A 21,001-nucleotide genomic window follows, 5' to 3' on the forward strand; every position below is an offset into this window, starting at 1 on the left:
CATAAATTAATACTAAAAACATAGTCATAGAAAATGGAATGCATTACAAAGGATTATATCCGTAATAAGAAATACTGATTTGTCAAAGACCGAATTATTTTAATATTTCATTTACTGTTATCTGTTTTTGTCCATTTTAATTCCTTGTTATCTGTTATGAGCCAAATCAATTTGCTGTTTTGCTGTTATTGGGACCCCCCTTGCCCCCCTCTTAATAATGCTATTTTCGAAAAGCTATTATTATATTGTCAACTAGTTTATTTGAACTTGTTTATCTTGGATGACTGATCGCTGCATATCGTCCTTGGATAAATATATATCTTTTACGTGTAAGTATTGTTTTCAAGGTGCATATCATTTACTTTTCCAATATTTCGTATTACATCGATGCTGATCAATGTTGACTTGAACAATCTGTATACTTTGATATATATAGCTAATTTAATATGACCATGGAACAATATTTGTTTGTACATTTTTGTATACACACATTAGTATGTCACTGCACACTAAATACATCAAAAGTGTGTCAATAAACTGGTGCATACATGTATATCATTAGAAATTTCTTGCAAATACTATGTAGCATGCACTCGAGAATTTTATGTTGACATTCTCTTAGATCTTGTTTTATCAATATCCTTCTCATACGTGATAGCTGACATGAGAATGTAAATCCTCCCTAACACTTTACGATTTTATATTTCTGGGCTCTCGGTAATAAAACTTTTCATAGTACTCGTAGTACAAAATAACAAATCTAGTATTTCAATTGGTTGCTTTCTGATTCTGAGAACGAAAATCTTGCTTTAAATTTGAATGAGCACAAGGCATGGAATTCTCTCCTTTTCGGGATAAACCTTTAAATGTTAACTATAATTTTAGCTTGTTTTGTTTTGTATATATGTTTTTTAAAATTTCATTCAATACGGATAGTAATATTTTAATACAGTTAAAAAAAACAAGGAAATTATTGCATACTTATCGAGCTGAAAAATGAAAACACCACTTAATAGATATATCGTGTCCGAAACGTTTTCTGTACTTACCTTCACCAAGAATCTTCATTCTAAATTCTGATCTTTTACAACATTTCCAATGACTGCTAAACAAAAAATATATCAATCATCTATATCTGTGAATTAAAATCGTTGTTAGTTCTACACGTCTGCCATGCATTGTCAGTCAACGTAAAGACTTACTTCACATCATTCAGGTATTTAATGTGATGTCTGTATTTCTCAGATAAAATAAACAATAGACCAACCATAATTGGTGTATAAAATTATTGTAATGTGTATTTGTCCATCTGAAATACCAGTTTAAGGCAGAAAAATAATAATAACATGAATAAGGAGTTGTGGTATAATATCAAATTGATCAACTATTTATCATAAAGACCAAAATAACAAACTTGGTAAAAATATTATCTACAGTGTGTCCTCTCTTTTTTCAAAACAAACAAACAAAAAAAAACCAACACAATGAATGTGTTTAACGTGTATCTTTTGCCTATATTTACTCATTAAGCAGGAATAAACACACTGTACACTACACTTGTTTTATATTGGTACTTTACATCTGAATTTATCGTCTAAAAGAAATGAATTATAAAATAACTGTATTCTCAGGTCAGAATGATGTGATGTTAACAATATGCATAATGAGGAATCATTACCTGATTGTTTTCATTTTAGCACATGCCAAAGTTAAATCATTCCTTTTATAACCGTTTTTTCATTTTTTTAAAAAAAATTTTTTTTTATAGTTTATTGCCTGACGCCAAGTGGCAAATATAACATCTATAAATGAAACATTTATATTCATAATTTTTTTTTGGTCTTAAAACTTTCAATTTATCGACAGCTTCAGACAGACGCTTACCGTCCACGACTGAGTAACATCTTAATAATGATCGGTACGCTTCTTTAAAAAGCTAGTATTATATTGTCAACTAGCTGACAATATCAACGAAGACCACCACACATATCGTCCTGTCCTTGGAAATATATATATCTTTTACTTGGTAAGTTTTGTTTTCAAGGTGCTTATTTACTTATCAATATTTTGGACTACATTAATTAATGCTGAGATTACTTTACACGTTATTATAATTTCTCAGACTAACATTGAAGACGAGAAAACAAGTCTCAATGAATGCGTTGATATATAGGTCATTTAGTATTTACCATTGGACATGATTTGTTTACACAATATTTATTATGCATAGCATTATGTCACTACATTAAAGTACTACACACCACACGCATCAAATATGTGTCAATAAACTGATATATATATATTATATAATGCTAGATATTTCGTAACATTTTCATAGGAGACATAATATATATTGTAGCAATTAAGGACCCTGATCTCATAAGTGTTATTTGATCTTGGTAGTTCTCTGACGTAATATAATTACAACAGAAAACAAATCTTCCCGATCCATTTACGATTCTATATATCTGGGCTTCTCGGTCATGAAACATTTCTCAGTACAAATGTTGTGCTCAAAACACCAAATTCAGCATATTCATTGGGTAAAATTCTGATTCTGGGTACGATAATCGTGCTCAAAATGTCAGGCCCCTCATTATTATTTTGACGTTTCGGGGTAAATCTTAAGCTAAGGATGTATTTTAATACCTGGAAAGGTGATGGCTATATTAAAGTCTGAAGTATTTTACATTTGTTATATCGGGCCTCTTAATCTTTACTAATCCTATGCGACATGGGTTTTACTCAATATTGTTGACGGCCATACGGTAATCTATAGTTATTTTGTCTCCGGTAGAGAGTTTGACTGTTCCAATCTTTCGCACCTCTTTTGTCTCAATGGCAATCATACCACATCTTCATATTGTTATGAATAATCTTATTGATCTAAGTTCAAATTCGTGGGAGCTGGAACCTAATTTATTTTTGGGTAAATTTATTAATTTACCAATGGAGAATGGTTTAAAAAAGCATGGGCTAAATTATGTAAGTACTGAAACACTAACATCTGGTTAAAAGGTGAAATAAACTCATCATAGATACCAGGACTAAATTTAGTATATACGCCAGACGCGCTTTTCGTCTACAAAAGACTCATCAGTAATAATCGCTTTTACTTATAATGTGTAAGTGCTGTAAGGGAACCGTTACCTTTAAATTCTGTATAATTTTCTTCCTAGATATATAATCATATCCGTGATATCACTGTAATTCGGCTATCAATCTTGAAGTGGACTATCAAAGAGACATTAAATGTCGAAATGTGCAGGTGGTGCAGTGAAAAATATTTTATTCATTTATATATTAATCCACCATTTTCTACATTTGAAAATGCCTGTACCAAGCCAGGAATATATATTACAGTTCTTGTCCATTCGTTTTTGATGTGTTTTGTCATTTAATTTGGCATGTGATTATGGACTTTCCGATTTTATTTTTCTCTGAGTTCAGTATTTTTGTAATTTTACTTTTTTTGTATACCAGTAATCGTATTGTATGAGAAAATACTGCTTCCAATTGCAAATCTTCTAAATAAAATTATCAAGTGGGTGAAATACAAGGAAGTCAATAGGTATAATTTGTATTGCCTGATATAAATATTTTTTCAATATATTACAAAATACAATATATATCATAAATAATTAAATACACAAATGAAAATACATAAACATAGATATATAACCAAATTTTTTGGCAAACATCCACCACTATGAATTTATAAAAGGAAAAAAAAATTAACAAGGGAGGGACGGTGGGTAATTTCAACGTAATATCAAATTCAAAAATGTAAAGAAAACACTTTGCAATAGTATAAATAAACAATTAACAACAAAGGAAAAGTTTATATCCAATAAAAAGAGCGAAATAATATAGTGAGTAAATTTAATGCAAGAGTTTATACTAATGAAAATCTAGTTTGAACCAGTGTGATTACTGAGGTGTAAAATATAAATTTCACTGTTTTGCTAATTAAATAATTTAAATCTTAAATTAAACCAGTTTTCAATGGCAACGGTCTTTTGTTTTAGATTCTCCATTTCTCATCAACGCTAGTTTTCTTGTTAATATATAGTTTCAGGGTTCATAAGATGGCTTTGTATAATACAATCCTGATGGCAGTGTCTGGTATTCTTATAGGAATTTATTTTCTGCCATCTGAAAAAGATGTCGTTCTCGATGTAAAGCTAAATACAACATACGACTATATTGTTGGTAAGTATATATTTTAACTACTTATGCAGGAGCAGGTACATATAGGACAAAAATGTTTATATGAAATTATCCAGCTGTTGTTTTAAATAAATTAATACAGTAAAATCACAAAAATAATGAACTCCAATAAAAATTGTAAACGGAAAGTCCCTAATCAAATGGCAAAATCAAAAGCTCAAACAAATAAAAAATGAATTAAAAACCAATTGTTCAAAGATTAATTGAAGGTCTTTCCACCAATAAGGATCTATTTTGATATGAAAATATTAAAATGCAGTTGAAAATGTCAGTTCCTATGGCTAAATGATATATAAATATGAATTTCAAGCAAAGGTCAAAATCTAGAACGTCCAATTAACCTATGACCTTGACCTCAATTTCAAGGTCATAAACCAAGGATCCCAAATTAAAAGACCCTAGGTCTGTATTATGTATGGTTCATGAGTAATATCACTTTATGCATAATTCTAAATATAACAGGGGCAAAAATCCCATTTATTCTCTTCGCACCCTTCCAATCAAAATTTATAAGTTACGACATGTCGCAACTAACAATTTAGTAAAAAAATTTGTTGAAATCTTATAAGGTTAATGAAAAAGAGTGAAAATAAGCAAAAATCAAAATTTAGAATTTGACCTTGACCTTTGACCTTGACCTAATTTTCATTTTTTTGGACCAAGGATCTTAAATCAAAAGACCCTAAGCCTTTACTTTATAATGATAATGAGTTATATTACCATACAACTAATATAAGATATAAAAGGGGGAAAAGTCGCATCAAATGTTTACGTACCCTTTTAACTAAAATTTATGTGTTACGCCATTTTGTGAAAATATTTTGTCGATATCTTATAGGATTTCTGAAAATAAAAGATAACAAGCCAAAATCATATTTTTGAACATGACCTTGACCTTTGAATTTGACCTCATTTTCATTTTTTTGGACCAAGGACTTCAAATCAAAAGACCCTAGGCCTCTATCACTAATGGTTTTCCAGTAACAAATTTATTTCATTTATTTCATTACAAAAGGGGAAATAACTCTCATATGGAGTCTTCGTAAAGCTTCGGTAAAATAAAACGTAACATCCTGAGGATATAACGAGCAATTTGGAAAAAGAAATGTGTCGCTTTCTTTTACGGTTGCGGAGGAGATCTGATAACAAGAAAAACAGTGTTTGGGGAGATAACTCTTACAAAGAAAAGTGTTCGGTTAAACAGGGTCAGTTTCAAAAGCGTATAGACTGAATGATATCATATACAAAAAAACTAAGCGACATCTTTTGAAACATTTTTACACCGCAAGAAAAAAATTAGGCGGAAGAAAAAAAAAAATAATCAGAACAAATACAATAGGTCTTTCCACAAGAAAGGTGGAAAGACCTAATAATATATAACTGTCATATTCCTGACTTGGTTCAGACATCTTATGATAACAGGTACACAGAGACCGGTTTCACAGAGGCAGTTTTTCTTTTTAAGATAGTTTACAAGTGTGGACACAGATAAGTGTGCATATTATGTTTGGATGTTTAATAGAGTTTTTTGGCAAAAGGGTTCTCTCTTTTTTTCCTAAAGGGTACGATGTTGAACCTGTATCAAATACTGAAAATAGCAGTGTCTTTAATTTAATATTTACTTTCAATGTTGAAGACTGACATAGAAGAGAATTTCTTTAAATCAGTGCTGATAGATCATAGATTTCATTCAGCTAGTCATTGCTTTTAATATAAAATCTACATTATGATTTAGTTTACAAAGAAGTAAAAAGTCAATAGTACGATATAAACTGAATTAGCCAGGAGATTAAGCACAGATCGGATAGCCCCTTTTATGTTTTGAAAAGGCTTTCTATTGACCCTATTCAATCTGCAGAGTTGTTTAAATATAATAGATTGTTCTATATATGATTATATTTAACTCAAATGATACGTTCAAGTTTCAAACATTTTCAAAATTTTATCCTTTCATTTTATTGCTGACAATTTACTCAACTATCATTGCTTAGTTAGTGTGTAAACGTCGAAACCTGCTTGTTGAAAGTTTAGCAAAACTTATTTGATATAGCTGAGATGCAATGTCGAAACATCGTTTACCTTATCTTAAAACATTTAATAAAAGTTATTGTATTTCCTTAAAGTTGGTGCTGGTTCGTCTGGAGCAGTAATAGCAAACAGACTTTCCGAAGATCCGGGAATATCGGTGTTATTGGTAGAAGCAGGAGGTTCCGAATATGGCAACGAAGATATCAGTACACCTATTAAAGTTGCCGCCGTAGAGAACACGAAGAATGATTGGGCTTTTTATACTGTTTCACAGAAATACTCACATCAAATGAAACAAGACCAGGTATTCACATATATCGTTTAATTGTAAATACGAAGACAAATTATCAGTAATGTTCAATCACTGTGAAATAAACATGTTATGCCATTTATTTCATTGGATATTTTTTATTTCAACTTTCCATGAAACAACAAAAAACGTTATCGCACAAAATATTATATATCTGAACTGCTACAGCAAAGACAAGAAATAAGAAATATGGATGGCCAACCGTTTTGTATTTTTCTCCTCGTATTTCTCCGAACAACATTTAATAAGGTGTTTTTGTGTTATTATATTACGGGATATAATGGGTAACACATGACACATGTTCATATTCTTTAAAATATGAAAATGCAACTCCAATTACAATAAAAAGGATAAATATGTGTGTACTTTTAGGAATTGAAAAATATTTTTGCTGACATTTTTTGGTTATGACTTGCTCGCTGGTTTGATTATGTAGTATTGTTTGCATTTGAAGTTTGAATGGGTCAATGTTTTTTGTATAATTTTCAAGAGTAATAATTTTAACTCTAGAAAAGTTTCTGGCCCAGAGGTAAAGTTCTTGGAGGCTCTAGCAGTATAAACTATCTCGCTTACGTCAGAGGAAGTAGATATGACTATGACAACTGGGAAAAAGAGGGGTGTACAGGGTGGAGCTATAAAGATGTCTTACCATACTACTTAAAGATAGAAGATATGCAGGCTCCTCGATTATATGATTCAGGTTCGTACTTGATTAATTTTCCATTGATAGTTACTCTATATATTTTCGTTTTTGATAACTTTTCAACATTAATAATCGTACAAACGTCGCATTTTTAACCTTCTAGGACTTGTTACAAATGCATGATTGTAAATAAATGCATCAAAACTATTATTATATTTCTAAACGTCATACGAAATAAACTTTTAAATTAACAGCAATAATGATATAGCATTCACATCAAATCATTCAACAGAGATGCATTTCGATGTCAGTTTCTGATGAGTAATAAACAAATCATATTTGCATTATCTGTATCCGCCGTTCTAGATCTTTTTTCATTATTATTCAATCTATTTAAGGAATGACTGTAATATTTTTTCTGTCTATGAAGAAATAACATAAAAAATTTGGTGCACACTGAATAACGCGCGTAGCGGGTTATTTAAGTGTGCACCACATTTATTATGTTATTTCTTCATAGACAGAAAAAATATTACAGTCATTTCTTATAATTTAATTCTAAATTCCATTTTAAACCGTAGAAAACCATGAAAAAACGTTGATGACGTCACGGTCACATGACTAAATTATGTCTATGGGCTCATAACAAAAGAACGTCAGCCAATCAGAAGACCCGTTTCATCCAAAATTAAATTATTATAGGATTAAACACATTTATTCTAGAGGTTATTGATGTGTAAACCGGGGCGATTAACTCACAAACTGAAAAAAAGTCCGAAGGACTTTTATGTCAAGTTTGTGAGTAAGAGACCCGGTTTACACATCAATAACCTCTAGAAAAAATGTGTTTCATCCTTATAATTCTGCATCCAAACATACGCAATTATTAATTCACATTATTTGATTGATGGCTGCTATATTTACCATCAAAAACACAATGACATGTTGTAAATAAGCAGTGGCCGCCATTTTGACTTTCTAAAAACCATAAATGTCCGATAAATGCAACAGAATCTAAAATGAACTAGCACCTACCTCAAAAACTTCATTTTAATTAAATTATATCCGAATTTGAAGCGTACACGTAACGAAATAATCTCTCCCTTGAATATTTTCATTCGTATGACGTCGTGTTTTTCCATGACGTAAATTCGCCAAATCCTTCATGAAATTTCGCGGAATTTTATTCAAATTTTATTTTTATACATTTTCGAAGCTTTTGTGCATTTATTTTATTTCTTTTTTTGTTAAATATGCATTAGAATAGAAACAACTGTTATGCAGTTGTTTTATAGTCTCAATTTGATGAAAATCCCAGTATCCCTGCAAGAATGTGTATCGCGCATGAATAGATTACGAAAGTAGTTTCGGAAACATGGTTTATCGAAGTGTAAACCAAGAGAAAAATTCCCAATTGACCAATCCAATTCAAGTATTTATAAATATGCAAATGATATAAGAATTATTCCTAAATGTTTATTATTCTATTCCACAGACAACCAATATTCATTGTTCTTTCTACATACTATACCTTTTGAAGATTTTATTTTATTCAACAGACTATCCTGTCTGAATACTTCCTAAATTGTAGTTATTTTCACAGATTATCATTCAAGGGGAGGATACTTAGGTGTAAGTGAAGTCAGAAATACGCAACTCCCAGAAATCTATAAGCAAGCTGCACATGAAATCGGTATAGAACATGTTGACCTGAATGGAGAAAACCAAATAGGTAGAATTTTATTATTATAATTATACTCTTTTGCGACAATTTGTATGAGCGTTTTTCTTTTAATTTTAACAAATAATAGGTTGCTTGTAAATGTAAATGTCGAATGCTGCTATTTGTATTAATATTAATAATGCCGAATGATGTTTATCCTGACATGATATGGTTTACTAGTCTTTCCATTGTAATATTACCAATATGAATAGCGGATTTCATTTTTACAATCGAATAATAAGATATAGTATGATGTTCAATTGACTATGGCCACAAAAGCTTTTATTTTTGTATTGTAAATCCAAATCAGTGGCGGATCCAGAACTTTTCCTAAGGGGGGCCCGCTGACTAACTAAGGGGGGCCGCTCCAGTCATGCTTCAGGGATTCCCTATATAATCAACCAAATTTTTCCCACGAAAGGGGGGGGGGGGGGCTCGGGCCCCCAGCCCCCCCTGGATCCGCCTATGCAAATATTTATTGATATGGAAAATAATAAATTGCATGTTCCGGCATATGACATGATGTTATAAGAGTTTTAAATTGAGATGCTGAAAGGATAAAGAGTTCACCCAAAGTCCTTAAATAAAGTCAGGTATTTAATTTTAAATACTAGTTTGTTAATCAGATATTTTTTTAACATTTTTGCAGGTTTTTCATACATGCAGTCGTCGATGAAGAACGGTGAACGTTCCAATACTGCAAAAGCCTATTTAAGACCTGTCATCAATAGACCAAACTTACACATAAGTATCAATACTTTTGTAACAAAGGTACTTTATTTACACGAAAAAGAATATGCCACGTTCTAGTTTGACACGATTGAATGCCCTCCTTGTTTCATACAAACAGATCCTACACGTCACGAACAGTCATTTTTTCATAAGAAGGTTTGAAATGTTTACCGTAAAATCGTCGCATTCAAAGACTCAATCAATGCTTGATGGATATGAATTTAAAAAGTAGATTTTAAAACACCAAATATATAAAAAAAAATTCTGCATTAGGTAACAACTGCATCAGTTTAAAAAGGATTTCGAAGGACAGCATGTCGAGAAATAAAATCGATTTTTACATAAAAGTTAGATGTATGAATTATTGAACTTTATACAAAGCATAATCAAATCACCAAAAAGAAAAGAAAGCAAGCTTGAAGTTTTAACTGTATTATGCATCGAAGTTTTTCTTCAACTTTTGAGATATTTCAGATTGACTTGAATGATTTATACAGCAAAAACGAATATGAATTGAAAAATAATGATTGCACTCGTTCAAATTGAAAGATGTGTTACGGAACAGAATACGATTTTTTTATAAAGAAATCCTTTGAAGATTGTCAATCCATCTAAATAAAATATGATCTCGTCCTTTAGTTGCTATTCAAAGAATTTACAAGTACCTTAAATACCAACTCACATTGGTCATTGCAAATGATATGTAAATACAAAAAGACATTTTTTTCTTTTTATATATATCTGATAGGTACATTCCAATTATAGTTATGTTTCAAATTTAAATACAATGACGTTACAGAAAGAAAATGAAAATGCATTCCTAAGTGAAAACTTTGTGGCAATTTTAACAAAACATATTCATTTGAATGACATGCTCGGCTAGACGATCTCAATTTAGTCATGGTGGTTAAAATTCACTTTACAACAACGCCAATATGGTATATGGTTTAAGTTCCATGTCAGCTTTGTTGTGTTTTTTGTACGATTATTTGTCTCTTTCCTTTTTTGCCATAGTGCTGCCAGTTTATTTTAGACTTATGAGTTTAAATGTCCCTTTGGTAGCTTTCGTCTCCCTTTTATAAAAGAGTCTGGAAGTCTTTAGATGTTAACGAGACAATAGACAAAAACTTATATTTTAACAGGTATTACTTGACGGTAAAAAGGCTATCGGTGTAGAAGTAATTAAGGGCAACAGAAAACTGAATCTTTATGCGAATAAAGAAGTTATCCTATCTGCCGGAGCCATCAACAGTCCTGTTATTTTAATGTTATCTGGAATTGGTCCGAAAAACCATCTCACAAAGTTAAAGGTATGTGTTGGAGAGTTTATGATAGCAATTATTTTGTACAAATGAATCTTCATTCATTGAAATTGAGTAAATAAAACAGATCTAATTAACTTCAGAAACATAAAATGAAATTATAAAATAAAAAAGAAACAACGACATCAACTTAACTTCAACTTTTAAACTACCAATTGACGTTATAGAAAACTGTATTAATGATATTGCAATGATTGTAATAATAAAATTACATAAGTTTAATAATTTATCATTACGTCTGAATCGTTTTGGCTGGTCACACTATAAACTTTTTTTAGACATCGACTAAGCGATTAATTCCTGTTTACCAAAACATCTACGTTGTGTATATAAATCTGCAAGATATAGAAGTTTTTAAACTTTTTTCTAACTATCTTCTACCAGATTCCAGTTGTTGCTGATTTACCAGTTGGTGAAAATCTCCAGGATCACTATCAAATTTTCATGAAATTCTTAATAAACAAACCGTACAGTCCAACATCTGATGCAACAGCCTCGTTATGGAATAAACTACAGTATCATATATTAGGAAAAGGTAAATAGCTTCAGTTATTAACATATTTAGATGTTTTTTTAATTTGAATCGAAGACCATTCTTTGAACATTCCTTTTGTTACACAGAAATTCTTTATATCATCTTTTATTTCCCTTTTTAACGCTGTTAATATAGTCAATAGTAGTATAATGCTGTTAAATAGTCATAAATCGATTAGACCGAAACAAATCCGGGTAACAAACAAAAACCGAGGGACACATCAACCTTAAGAGGAATTACACATTATGTAGAAAAACCTTATTCGATAACCTTAACTGGCTATCCGAAAACTTTGTTTTAGATACAAAACTATTAATTTGCGGACACTTGGAACTTTCGAACGACCAAAATATTCAAATTTTCAAACATGTTCAAAACTTCATAAAAAGGTCAAACAGATTTATTATGCCTTGATAGAGCGTTATTATGCTGGCACGGAACATCATCGTCGCAGAATTATACGACTTTTCAAACATTCTTTTTCTCTTTTTACTTTCTCTCCTCTTTTTTTACCTATGAAAGCTAGTATTATATTCTATAAACTGTTTGCTTTATATGCATGTCGATTATATTATACTTTATATTGTATTATGGAGAAGACTTCATAAGTATGATTTACTTGTGTCTAATCCATTTTGCTTTAATTCAGGAAATAAAATATGTTTAAACTAAGAGGAATAAAACGGAACAACAGCAACACTTTAGTGGACATTTTAAGAAAGACGATATGTTGGTTCAGTAAAAAATACGTCCAGACCCAAAATTCAAAACGGGTTGGCCAAATACAGCTAAGATACTAGTAATATATTCCTGGGGTTGAAAATCCTTAGTATTAAAATACATTAAGCATTTATCATCAGGTGAATTACGAACTGCTTTTCTTTTGATACTTATTAGGTTAAAGGTGAATTAGATTTAGATTTTAAATTCACAATGTATTAATAAAATCGGAATTAAAAAAAAACAAATATTTTGTTTTAAGCTGTTTGACCAGAGTTTGTCACGATAACTGATGTACAATTGACTTGCAAGTCAGTAAACCCTGATGTTAATCTGTATTCATGTGAGCTTGAAATGAATCCCTTATTGGAGATGGGTTATGAATAAACTAAGCGTGAAAATTAATATGTAGAAAATTGTTATCATTTACTATAACAATTATTAAAACAAACAAAATATGTGTAATAAACTTTTATTTATTCTATATACAGGTGTGATGACATCCAGTGGTTTGGAAGGACATATTTTTGGTAGGATGACAGACCGAAGGAAGACAGAACCGCAGTATCCAGATTATCAGCTTGAGTTTTTAAGCAGTGCACAAGATGACGGATTTATAGATAATGGTCTACCACTGAATCACAATAAGTCTGTAAGTAATATTTATTTTACTTTAGAAAATATCAATCAAGAATGTTATTATCGCAAGTATAACATGTATCTATTAGACCTGTTAGATAAATGAATACTTTTGACAAACAACAAACGAGAGTCGATAAACATTTTAAAGGGGTCTTCTCGAAAGACAATTTGATTTTTTCAATCGTTAACATAATGCATTATGTAAAGTCAAATGAATAAAATTGAGAATGGAAATGGGGAATGTGCCAAAGGGACAACAACCCGACCATAGAAAACAACAACAGCAGAAGGTCACCAACAGGTCTTCAATGTAGCGAGAAATTCCCGCACCCGGAGGCGTCCTTCAACTGGCCCCTAAACAAATATATACTAGTTCAGTGATAATGAACGCCATACTAATTTCCAAATTGTACACAAGAAACTAAAATTAAAATAATACAAGACTAACAAAGGCCAGAGGCTCCTGACTTGGAACAGGCGCAAAAATGCGGCGGGGTTAAACATATTTGTGAGATCTCAACCCTCCCCCTATACCTCAAGCCAATGTAGAAAAGTAAAAGTATAACAATACGCACATTAAAATTCAGTTCAAGAGCATGATAAAGTAAAGATTTCATTATTTTCAGTCAATTAAATTATGCACTCTTTCTACCATACCAGCGCAAAGTTTAACACATTAATTTAACATTTTGCGACATTAACTCGTATGGGATAACAGTAAACATATATTTTATCCAAATGATAAGCCTGGTACCTTTGGTAACTATTATCCGCTAATATAAAAAGGTTCTCTATGAAATCAAGTTGAAGTCCGTGTCCTATTTCTGGCATCGAGTTGAATTGTTGTGCATTTTGGTGGCCCAGGAAACCGAAGCATACAAGTCGAATGTGGTTTAAATTTTGTGGTCAATTAAAACCTGTTCGGTATCGACCTGATGTGTTGTCAACTTATTTTCATAGTTTGTTCTTATGTTGCGTTGTTACCACTGTCCAATGTTAGGGGAGGGTTGAGCGCTCACAAACACGTATAACCCCGCCACATGTGCCTATCCCAAGTCAGGAGCCTGTAGGTCATTGGATGTCGTTGGTTCATGTCTGTCATGTTTGTTTTTCGTTTATTGTTTTGTTATAAATTAGGCCGTTAGTTTTCTCAATTGAATTGTTTCAATTTTTTCAGGTCGAGGCCTTTTATAGACGGCTATACGGTATGGGAAAAAAAGTAAATCACAAAAATACTGAACTTAGAGGAAAATCAATTCGGAAAGTCCATAATCATATGGCAAAATCAAATAACAAAACACATCAAAAACGAATGGACAAGAACTATTCCTGACTTGGTACAGGCATTTTCAAATGTAGAAACTGGGTTGTTCTTTCATTGTTGAAGGCCCTACGGTTGCCTAGAATTGCTTACTTTTATTTTATTTGAACTTCGGTGGATAGTTGTCTCATTGACAATCATACGTCATCTCGTATTGTTTCTACTGGGTGTGAATATAGTCCATGTCTGTTTACGGGATAAAACTGTTCCTTTGGCTCATTTTGTGGGCGATAAATTACATGAGATGTACCGTCTACTGTCATCCCTGTCTTTGGCAGTCATGTCCATCAGCCTTGCAAGGACAACCACTCGTTATTCGACGGTTAATCCAATGGAGAAAATATCTGCCCAAGTAACGGTACTACATGTATACCGTCAATTGTATATGACATAGTGAATGGAGAAATACCAAACAACATGGACAAAATCGAATAACACGAATAAAATTAAGTTCCTAGCCACAAAATTACCATCAAAAGGCGATTTCTTGGAGACCGGTTTCATATGACTGATTCATCAGTAGGAAAGTTCCAAAATGTTTAAAGGCGTTTGGTATTGACTCAGAATATGATTCTGATATATATTATCTATATTTGTTAATATATCGCTTTTTCTAAAAAAAAAACAAGCTATATATATATATATAAATATAAATACAGACGTTCTATTTCATGACATGTATTTTGATTCTGTTCTCTGAACTGCAAAACATTATCGTCAAGTGAGGTAGTGTTGGTGGATCCAGGGGCGTGTTCCGTGTTGGAAATCCCTTTTGCCTTCCATTTTTTTTCAATTATGTGAACGTTTCATTGTGTTCCGGGTGTTGGAACCCATTTTTAAAATGACTGGACCCGCGCCTGTGTAGCAAGGTTAAAAAAATATTATTGAACCGAGTAAATAAATAATTAGTTCTACTCTTTTGAGATGGTCCATAATTTACATGTCTCAATTATAGACTCTCGACTATCAAGTGTAAACAATAGTTATTTATCTATCATGTCTATTATTCATATGTTTGAAAGAAATCTCGAGACAATATTCACTAATAAAAGTGAAAATCGAAATGTAGAATTCAAAAATCAACGTCCAACTTGAAAATATGGAATGGATTGGAAGTTTGGACCTCGAATGATTCTTTTAGCTTTCGTATGTATGTTTTCTCAGTTTTGACATTGACATAAAGAGTCAGTATGAAAGTATTGAAGAATAAAGATGGTCAAAAGAGCAGCCATCTTTGTAATTTTAAAAACGCGACTCTATCAAATTTTTGGTTGAATATGTACCAATAAACAAAAATGCAGTTGTAATAAGATTATCTTAATAGGGAAACATTAATTGTTTTGACAATAAAAGAAAATTTGAAGAAGATAAAATATGATATAGTTACATCCTTATTTCAAATACAATGTAACTACAGTTTGGATTTGTTTTATTAGGTAATAAAACTTTTACAAAAAAGATCCAGTTCTATGGAGTTTACAGTAGTTACCATTCAACAGCATCCAAAATGTACAGGTTATGTACGACTTCAAAGTACTGATCCATTTGATTACCCCGAGATTGACCCAAACTATCTATGTGAATATGATGACGTAAAACCTCTTCTCTCTGGTCAGTATTTAGTATTTGCTTGTTGTAACTGAGTGAACTAGTAAAAGCAGCATTGAAACCATTAAAAATATTAATGAAAACGTTAATAAACCGAAATATGCGTTGAACAAATATATTAGATGTCTTAGACTTGGAAGATCAATTTATTCACTTTACTTGTTGAAAATTTGAACATTTAGCTTTCAATGAATCTATCAAACGAAAGTTTCTTTTTTTGTTTAAACTTGACATCTTTATGAGCACGAACTGCATTTCTCTAAATTATATAAAATACTGTTCATTTTTTTTTCTGTGAGTTCGAATACCACACTTTACATGTTCGCTTGCCTGCAATCTTAATTGATTAGGAATGTCAGTTTTACCATCGTTAGTTGGGGGCTTTCTCTGAGTAATCCGGCTTCCTTCACCAATATACTGACCCTTAAAAAATAGCTCAATAGTGCTCAAAGTGGCGTTTAACACCAATCAAATAACCAATCAATCACATGAATAATTATTCGTATCAGTAAAATAAATCAAATGTTAATAAGGTTTTTAAAAAAGAAGCAAACCTTAAAATTTGAAATCGCTAAACTTCATTGGTCTATATTAGATTAGTAGTTAACCAATTGTTCTTAACGTCAAGTGGCACATATAACACTCATATTAGGACAGGAAACAATTGTTCTTAACGTCAAGTGGCACATATAACACTCATATTAGGACAGGATGATGACTGTGATAAACAATAGACTCTTATTTAACAATTATTAGCCCTTGTCAGGCAAGAGATATAAACATCATCATACAATTATTATTATAGTGCATGCAAGTTTATAGTGAAAATATGTTATAAATATAACTCTGCTTTGTACTAGACGTGGAGTCAGACCTTTAACGTGCTAGTTCACATTTAACTGTATACAGGAAGACACGTTACACTACAGAACTTTGTATTCAGGCTAGAAGCCAGTCTGCCTTCTCCTCAATCTAGATTGAGCATATTCAAGTTTCAGTGATTGGTGATCTAACAACCACGACCTCTTTCAATTTATGTGAGCATGCTTCCTCAAAACCTCAAATAAGTTCTAAAATTTGGCGACATCATTTTTAGCTTTTCTCATCACTTGGTGTCCGGCGTCCGTCGTCCGTCGTCATCGTCTGTTAACTTTTACAAAAATCTTCTCGTATGTATCTGCTGGACCAAATTTAACAAATGTTGGCCGCAAACATCACGTGGATCTAGTTTCAAAATTTTGTCCGATGACTCCGCCTGTCAACCAAGATGGCCGACATGGCTAAAAATAGAACATAGGATAAAATGCAGTTTTTGGCTTATATCTCTAAAACTAAAGCATTTAGAGCAAATCTGACACGTTGTAAAAATGTTCATCATATTAAGATCTATATGCCCACGAATTTTCAGACAAATCCGACAACCCGTTTTTGGGTTGCTGTCCCTGAATTGGTAATTTTATTGACATTTTGCGGTTTTTGGTTTTTATCTTGAATATTATTATAGATAGAGATAAGCTGTAAACAACAATAATGTTCAGCTAAGTAAGATCTACACATAAGTCAACATGAACAAAATTGTCAGTCAACCCCTTCAGGAGTTATTGCCCTTTATAGTCAATTTTTAACAATTTTTCGTAAATTTTGTAATCTTTTACAAAAATCGTCTCCTCTGAAACTACTAGACCAAATTTAACCAAACTTGACCACAATCATCACTAGGGTATTTAATTTAAAAAATGTGTCCGATGACTCCGCTTGTCAACCAAGATGGCCGACATGGCTTGAAATGGAACATAAGGTAAAATGCAGTTTTGGCTTATATCTCTAAAACTAAAGCATTTAGAGCAAATCTGACACGCTTTAAAAATGTTATCAGATAAAGATCTATCTGCCAACAAAATTTCAGACAAATCCGACAACCCGTTGGTGGGTTACTGTCCCTAAATTGGCAATTTTAAAGACATTTTGCAGTTTTTGGTTATTATCTTGGATATCATTTTATTATCTGATATTATCTAATATATAATACTATTAATTATGTTTTAACCTGATTTACAAATTATCAGTAAATACAGGTGAGCGTCACAGGCTCTAGTTTGAAGTTGCTTGACAACTTTAATGTAATCAAATGATTGAATAAAAGAAAGAAAGGTCATGGGTGACACCATCAATACTGTTGTTGTGTGTTGCATTATATTTTAACAACTTTATTAAAAGTATTTGTGAGTTTAACTATTTTCTTGAAATTTGTAGCTATTTTATGTACTAGTATTCAAATGAAGAGTCACTTTTTGCAGATTCCAGAACATGCATGGTTAAAACGTTTAAACAAGTTTATTGATTTGAACAGGTATAAGAATAATGCGTAAATTGGAAAAGACAAAAGCTTTTAAAGAAATAGGTGCCACTTATAACAGATTGGATTTCAAGGGTATATGTGACACAGAAGAGTTTGACTCCGATGAATACTGGGAATGTATTATACGATACTGGGGCATGACAGGTTACCACCCTGCATCAACATGTCGCATGGGGTTAAAGACAGACCCTACGTCCGTTGTGGATCCGCAACTTAGGTGTGTTCATGTTGATGTTTTAATCAGATTATTTCTAAAAATCATTTTATTTAAAAAATGTTGTGGTGTATAACACCCATGATAACAAAAAAATAACCAATGAATGTAAATCAGGTTACGGTTGGCAAATGTAATAACCGTGTACAAACTTACGTAAGTAAAACATTATATTGCAATGCTCATTTAAGCTTTTAATATCAAGTTTGTGAATCAAACCCTATTAGTGGCAATTAAATACTGATATAGACAATTTCAAAATCCATTGTATTGCAATGGTAATCGAACGGCAGGCATTTCATAATAAAAATGATGAAGAATCATAGACTACTGCTAGCATTTGTACTTTAAACTCGATCATGCGTATCAATATATGTAATAAACATTTGATTTAAAAGGCATTATTTCGTAAAAAAAATATCCAATGAAAGGGAAGTAAAATGGCATGTGCAAATATTATTAGAATTTAATGCTAATTGTGTGTACTCAATACGGAAACAAACTATGGAAGAATAGCTTTTTCAAACTTAGTATAATTCTGTAACAAAAGAGTCAGCTGGACAGAAAATGTACTTTTTATAACATGGCGATACCAAATGCTCGGGAATAATTTCATCTAGAAAAATGCTGACAAAAAGTTTTCATTAAATGTAAAAATTCAAGTCGGTCGGTCGTCTAAAAATGAAAAAAAAACATATTAAGAGAGAAAGTTAATTCAACTTTCGTTTTTTGTATCCAATAATACATGCTGAAAGAACAAATATATTTAAACATATTGTCATTCAATTAAATGGGGATGTATAAATGGATACTTTGTTTCAAAATTTTTATTTTGGATCATTTTGTTATAAAGAATATCAGTTGTAGTTAAATATTTTCAATCAATTTGGCCTCTTTTAATATTTACAGAGTATTTGGAATATCAGGATTACGTGTGGCTGATGCTTCTGTGATGAGACATTTAACATCCGGGAACACAAATGCACCTTGTATAATGATTGGCGAGAAAGCAGCAGATCTCATTAGAGGCAAAGATACCGTCAAGGCGTTCAGGGATAAGATTAAACATTTGAAATTATAAAGCAGACAATTTTTAAAAATAACATTCTGCTAATGTTTTATTTACTGAAATTCATTCGAAGGATGGACATTAGGATGTCAAACAATTCCATAGAATATTCTGACTTAGAGTATGGCAAAAGTAGAGTTCAAGTTTTCTGATGTAGTCGCAGTTGTACAACTTCTACATGTGCTTATATTGCTTTACTGCATCGTAATGTAACATATGTATACTTTTTATTTTAGCTGCTAAGAAATTTACTGAAATATCAAAAGGTACTGATAATGCATTTTCAAATTTACAAGGATCAAAAATACTGCTGCTGATGATACATTTTCTCTTCAGTATTTAATTCGTCAGGTACGTTTTGTTTGTGGCATTCTCTGCTTTCAACTGTCAAAATTTAGTAGCAAGGCTGTCACTCAGTTATTTCTACATACAAATATCAGACTCATAGTTTTATTTTACATGTCAATTTATTTTTAACACTGATTTAATGTTATGAATAATGAATAATTCGTATCGAAATAAAAGAAATATCATTATGGTATGTATTGTTGTCATTTAGGCAAAAACTCCTATGCAGGATCATTTGACAATTTCTTCCAGATCAACTTATTACTTTAATGAGATGTATATTTGCGAGTGTTTGGGAGGTCAGATCATCGTTTCTGCATTTCTAAATCTTAATTTTTTAAAATTAATTAACAATTTCACTCTATTCTCTTTTCTTATACAAAGTGGTCTCTATCATATTTGTCATAAACATGCATGAACTAGTTTCCACTGGACATTAAGCATCCAACAATCAATTAAAATATTATTTATATTTCATTATTATTCTCTAATATGTTACCCCCATTCAATCCTCATAAGCGGTGACCTTTATATAGCCTCATTGTCATACATGGTAATTAAAACAAGAAAAATATACATGTTTGCGGCTGTCCTTAGTCAGGACCATCTGAACTTTGTAAGTCTTGTATGATATTTTGTTTTAGTTCATTTATATGTTTTAGAGTTTAGTATGACTTCCATTATCTCTGAATAGTACTTATTGTTGTTAAGTGGTCAGCTGAAGCACGCCTGCAGTTACGCGATTTACTCGCTGTATGGAAGGCCCATTGGTGGTTTTTTTTTGTTCTTTGGTCGGGTTGCTGTCTCTGTAAAAATTCCCAATTTCTATTCTCAATTTTATATATTACACAATGCTTGGACTAATAGATAAATGTATTATTATCGAGATTATATTATAAAGTAGATAAAAAATACAATTGAATTTTATTAATGATTATGCCAATCATTTTTTTTCTGGAAAGGAGGTGGAAGTTTTTTTTTAAAAACAAATAGGTGTTATTCTATGAAAATAAGAAGTCAACGAAATAAATGCAAAATTCTGTTGAAAAAAAAATCTTGTATGATATTGAAATAAAATAGTTTGATGTTGAATACACTAACAAACAAGACAGTTTCGAGAAAAAAATACATTCAACAAATGGTAATGTTCGTATTTTGTTATAAAGACATATCACATATATTGTTACCACCATTCTT

The 21,001-nt window shown here is 31.4% G+C and overlaps 1 protein-coding gene across 2 annotated transcripts; it reads left to right on the forward strand.

Moving 5' to 3' along the window:
- The first annotated feature begins 284 nt into the window (after window positions 1-284).
- On the forward strand, window positions 285-19,992 carry LOC143048202 (glucose dehydrogenase [FAD, quinone]-like). Of its 2 annotated transcripts, XM_076221740.1 has the most exons (13): window positions 303-329; window positions 1,867-2,026; window positions 4,073-4,212; window positions 6,354-6,562; window positions 7,079-7,268; window positions 8,815-8,943; window positions 9,584-9,705; window positions 10,809-10,976; window positions 11,373-11,523; window positions 12,735-12,895; window positions 15,643-15,817; window positions 18,165-18,390; window positions 19,297-19,992. In XM_076221740.1, exons 3-13 carry the CDS (start codon window positions 4,089-4,091, stop codon window positions 19,466-19,468), a joined length of 1,827 nt encoding a protein of 608 aa, XP_076077855.1. In that variant the 5' UTR covers window positions 303-329; window positions 1,867-2,026; window positions 4,073-4,088; the 3' UTR covers window positions 19,469-19,992. The 2 variants fall into 2 exon arrangements, with proteins under 2 accessions (XP_076077856.1, XP_076077855.1); XM_076221741.1 differs by lacking the exon at window positions 1,867-2,026 and having other exon boundaries at window positions 285-329.
- Window positions 19,993-21,001: the final 1,009 nt, after the last annotated feature.

The sequence above is a fragment of the Mytilus galloprovincialis genome, chromosome 10, assembly GCF_965363235.1.
Source record: "Mytilus galloprovincialis chromosome 10, xbMytGall1.hap1.1, whole genome shotgun sequence".
In the NCBI taxonomy this organism is placed as follows: domain Eukaryota; kingdom Metazoa; phylum Mollusca; class Bivalvia; order Mytilida; family Mytilidae; genus Mytilus; species Mytilus galloprovincialis.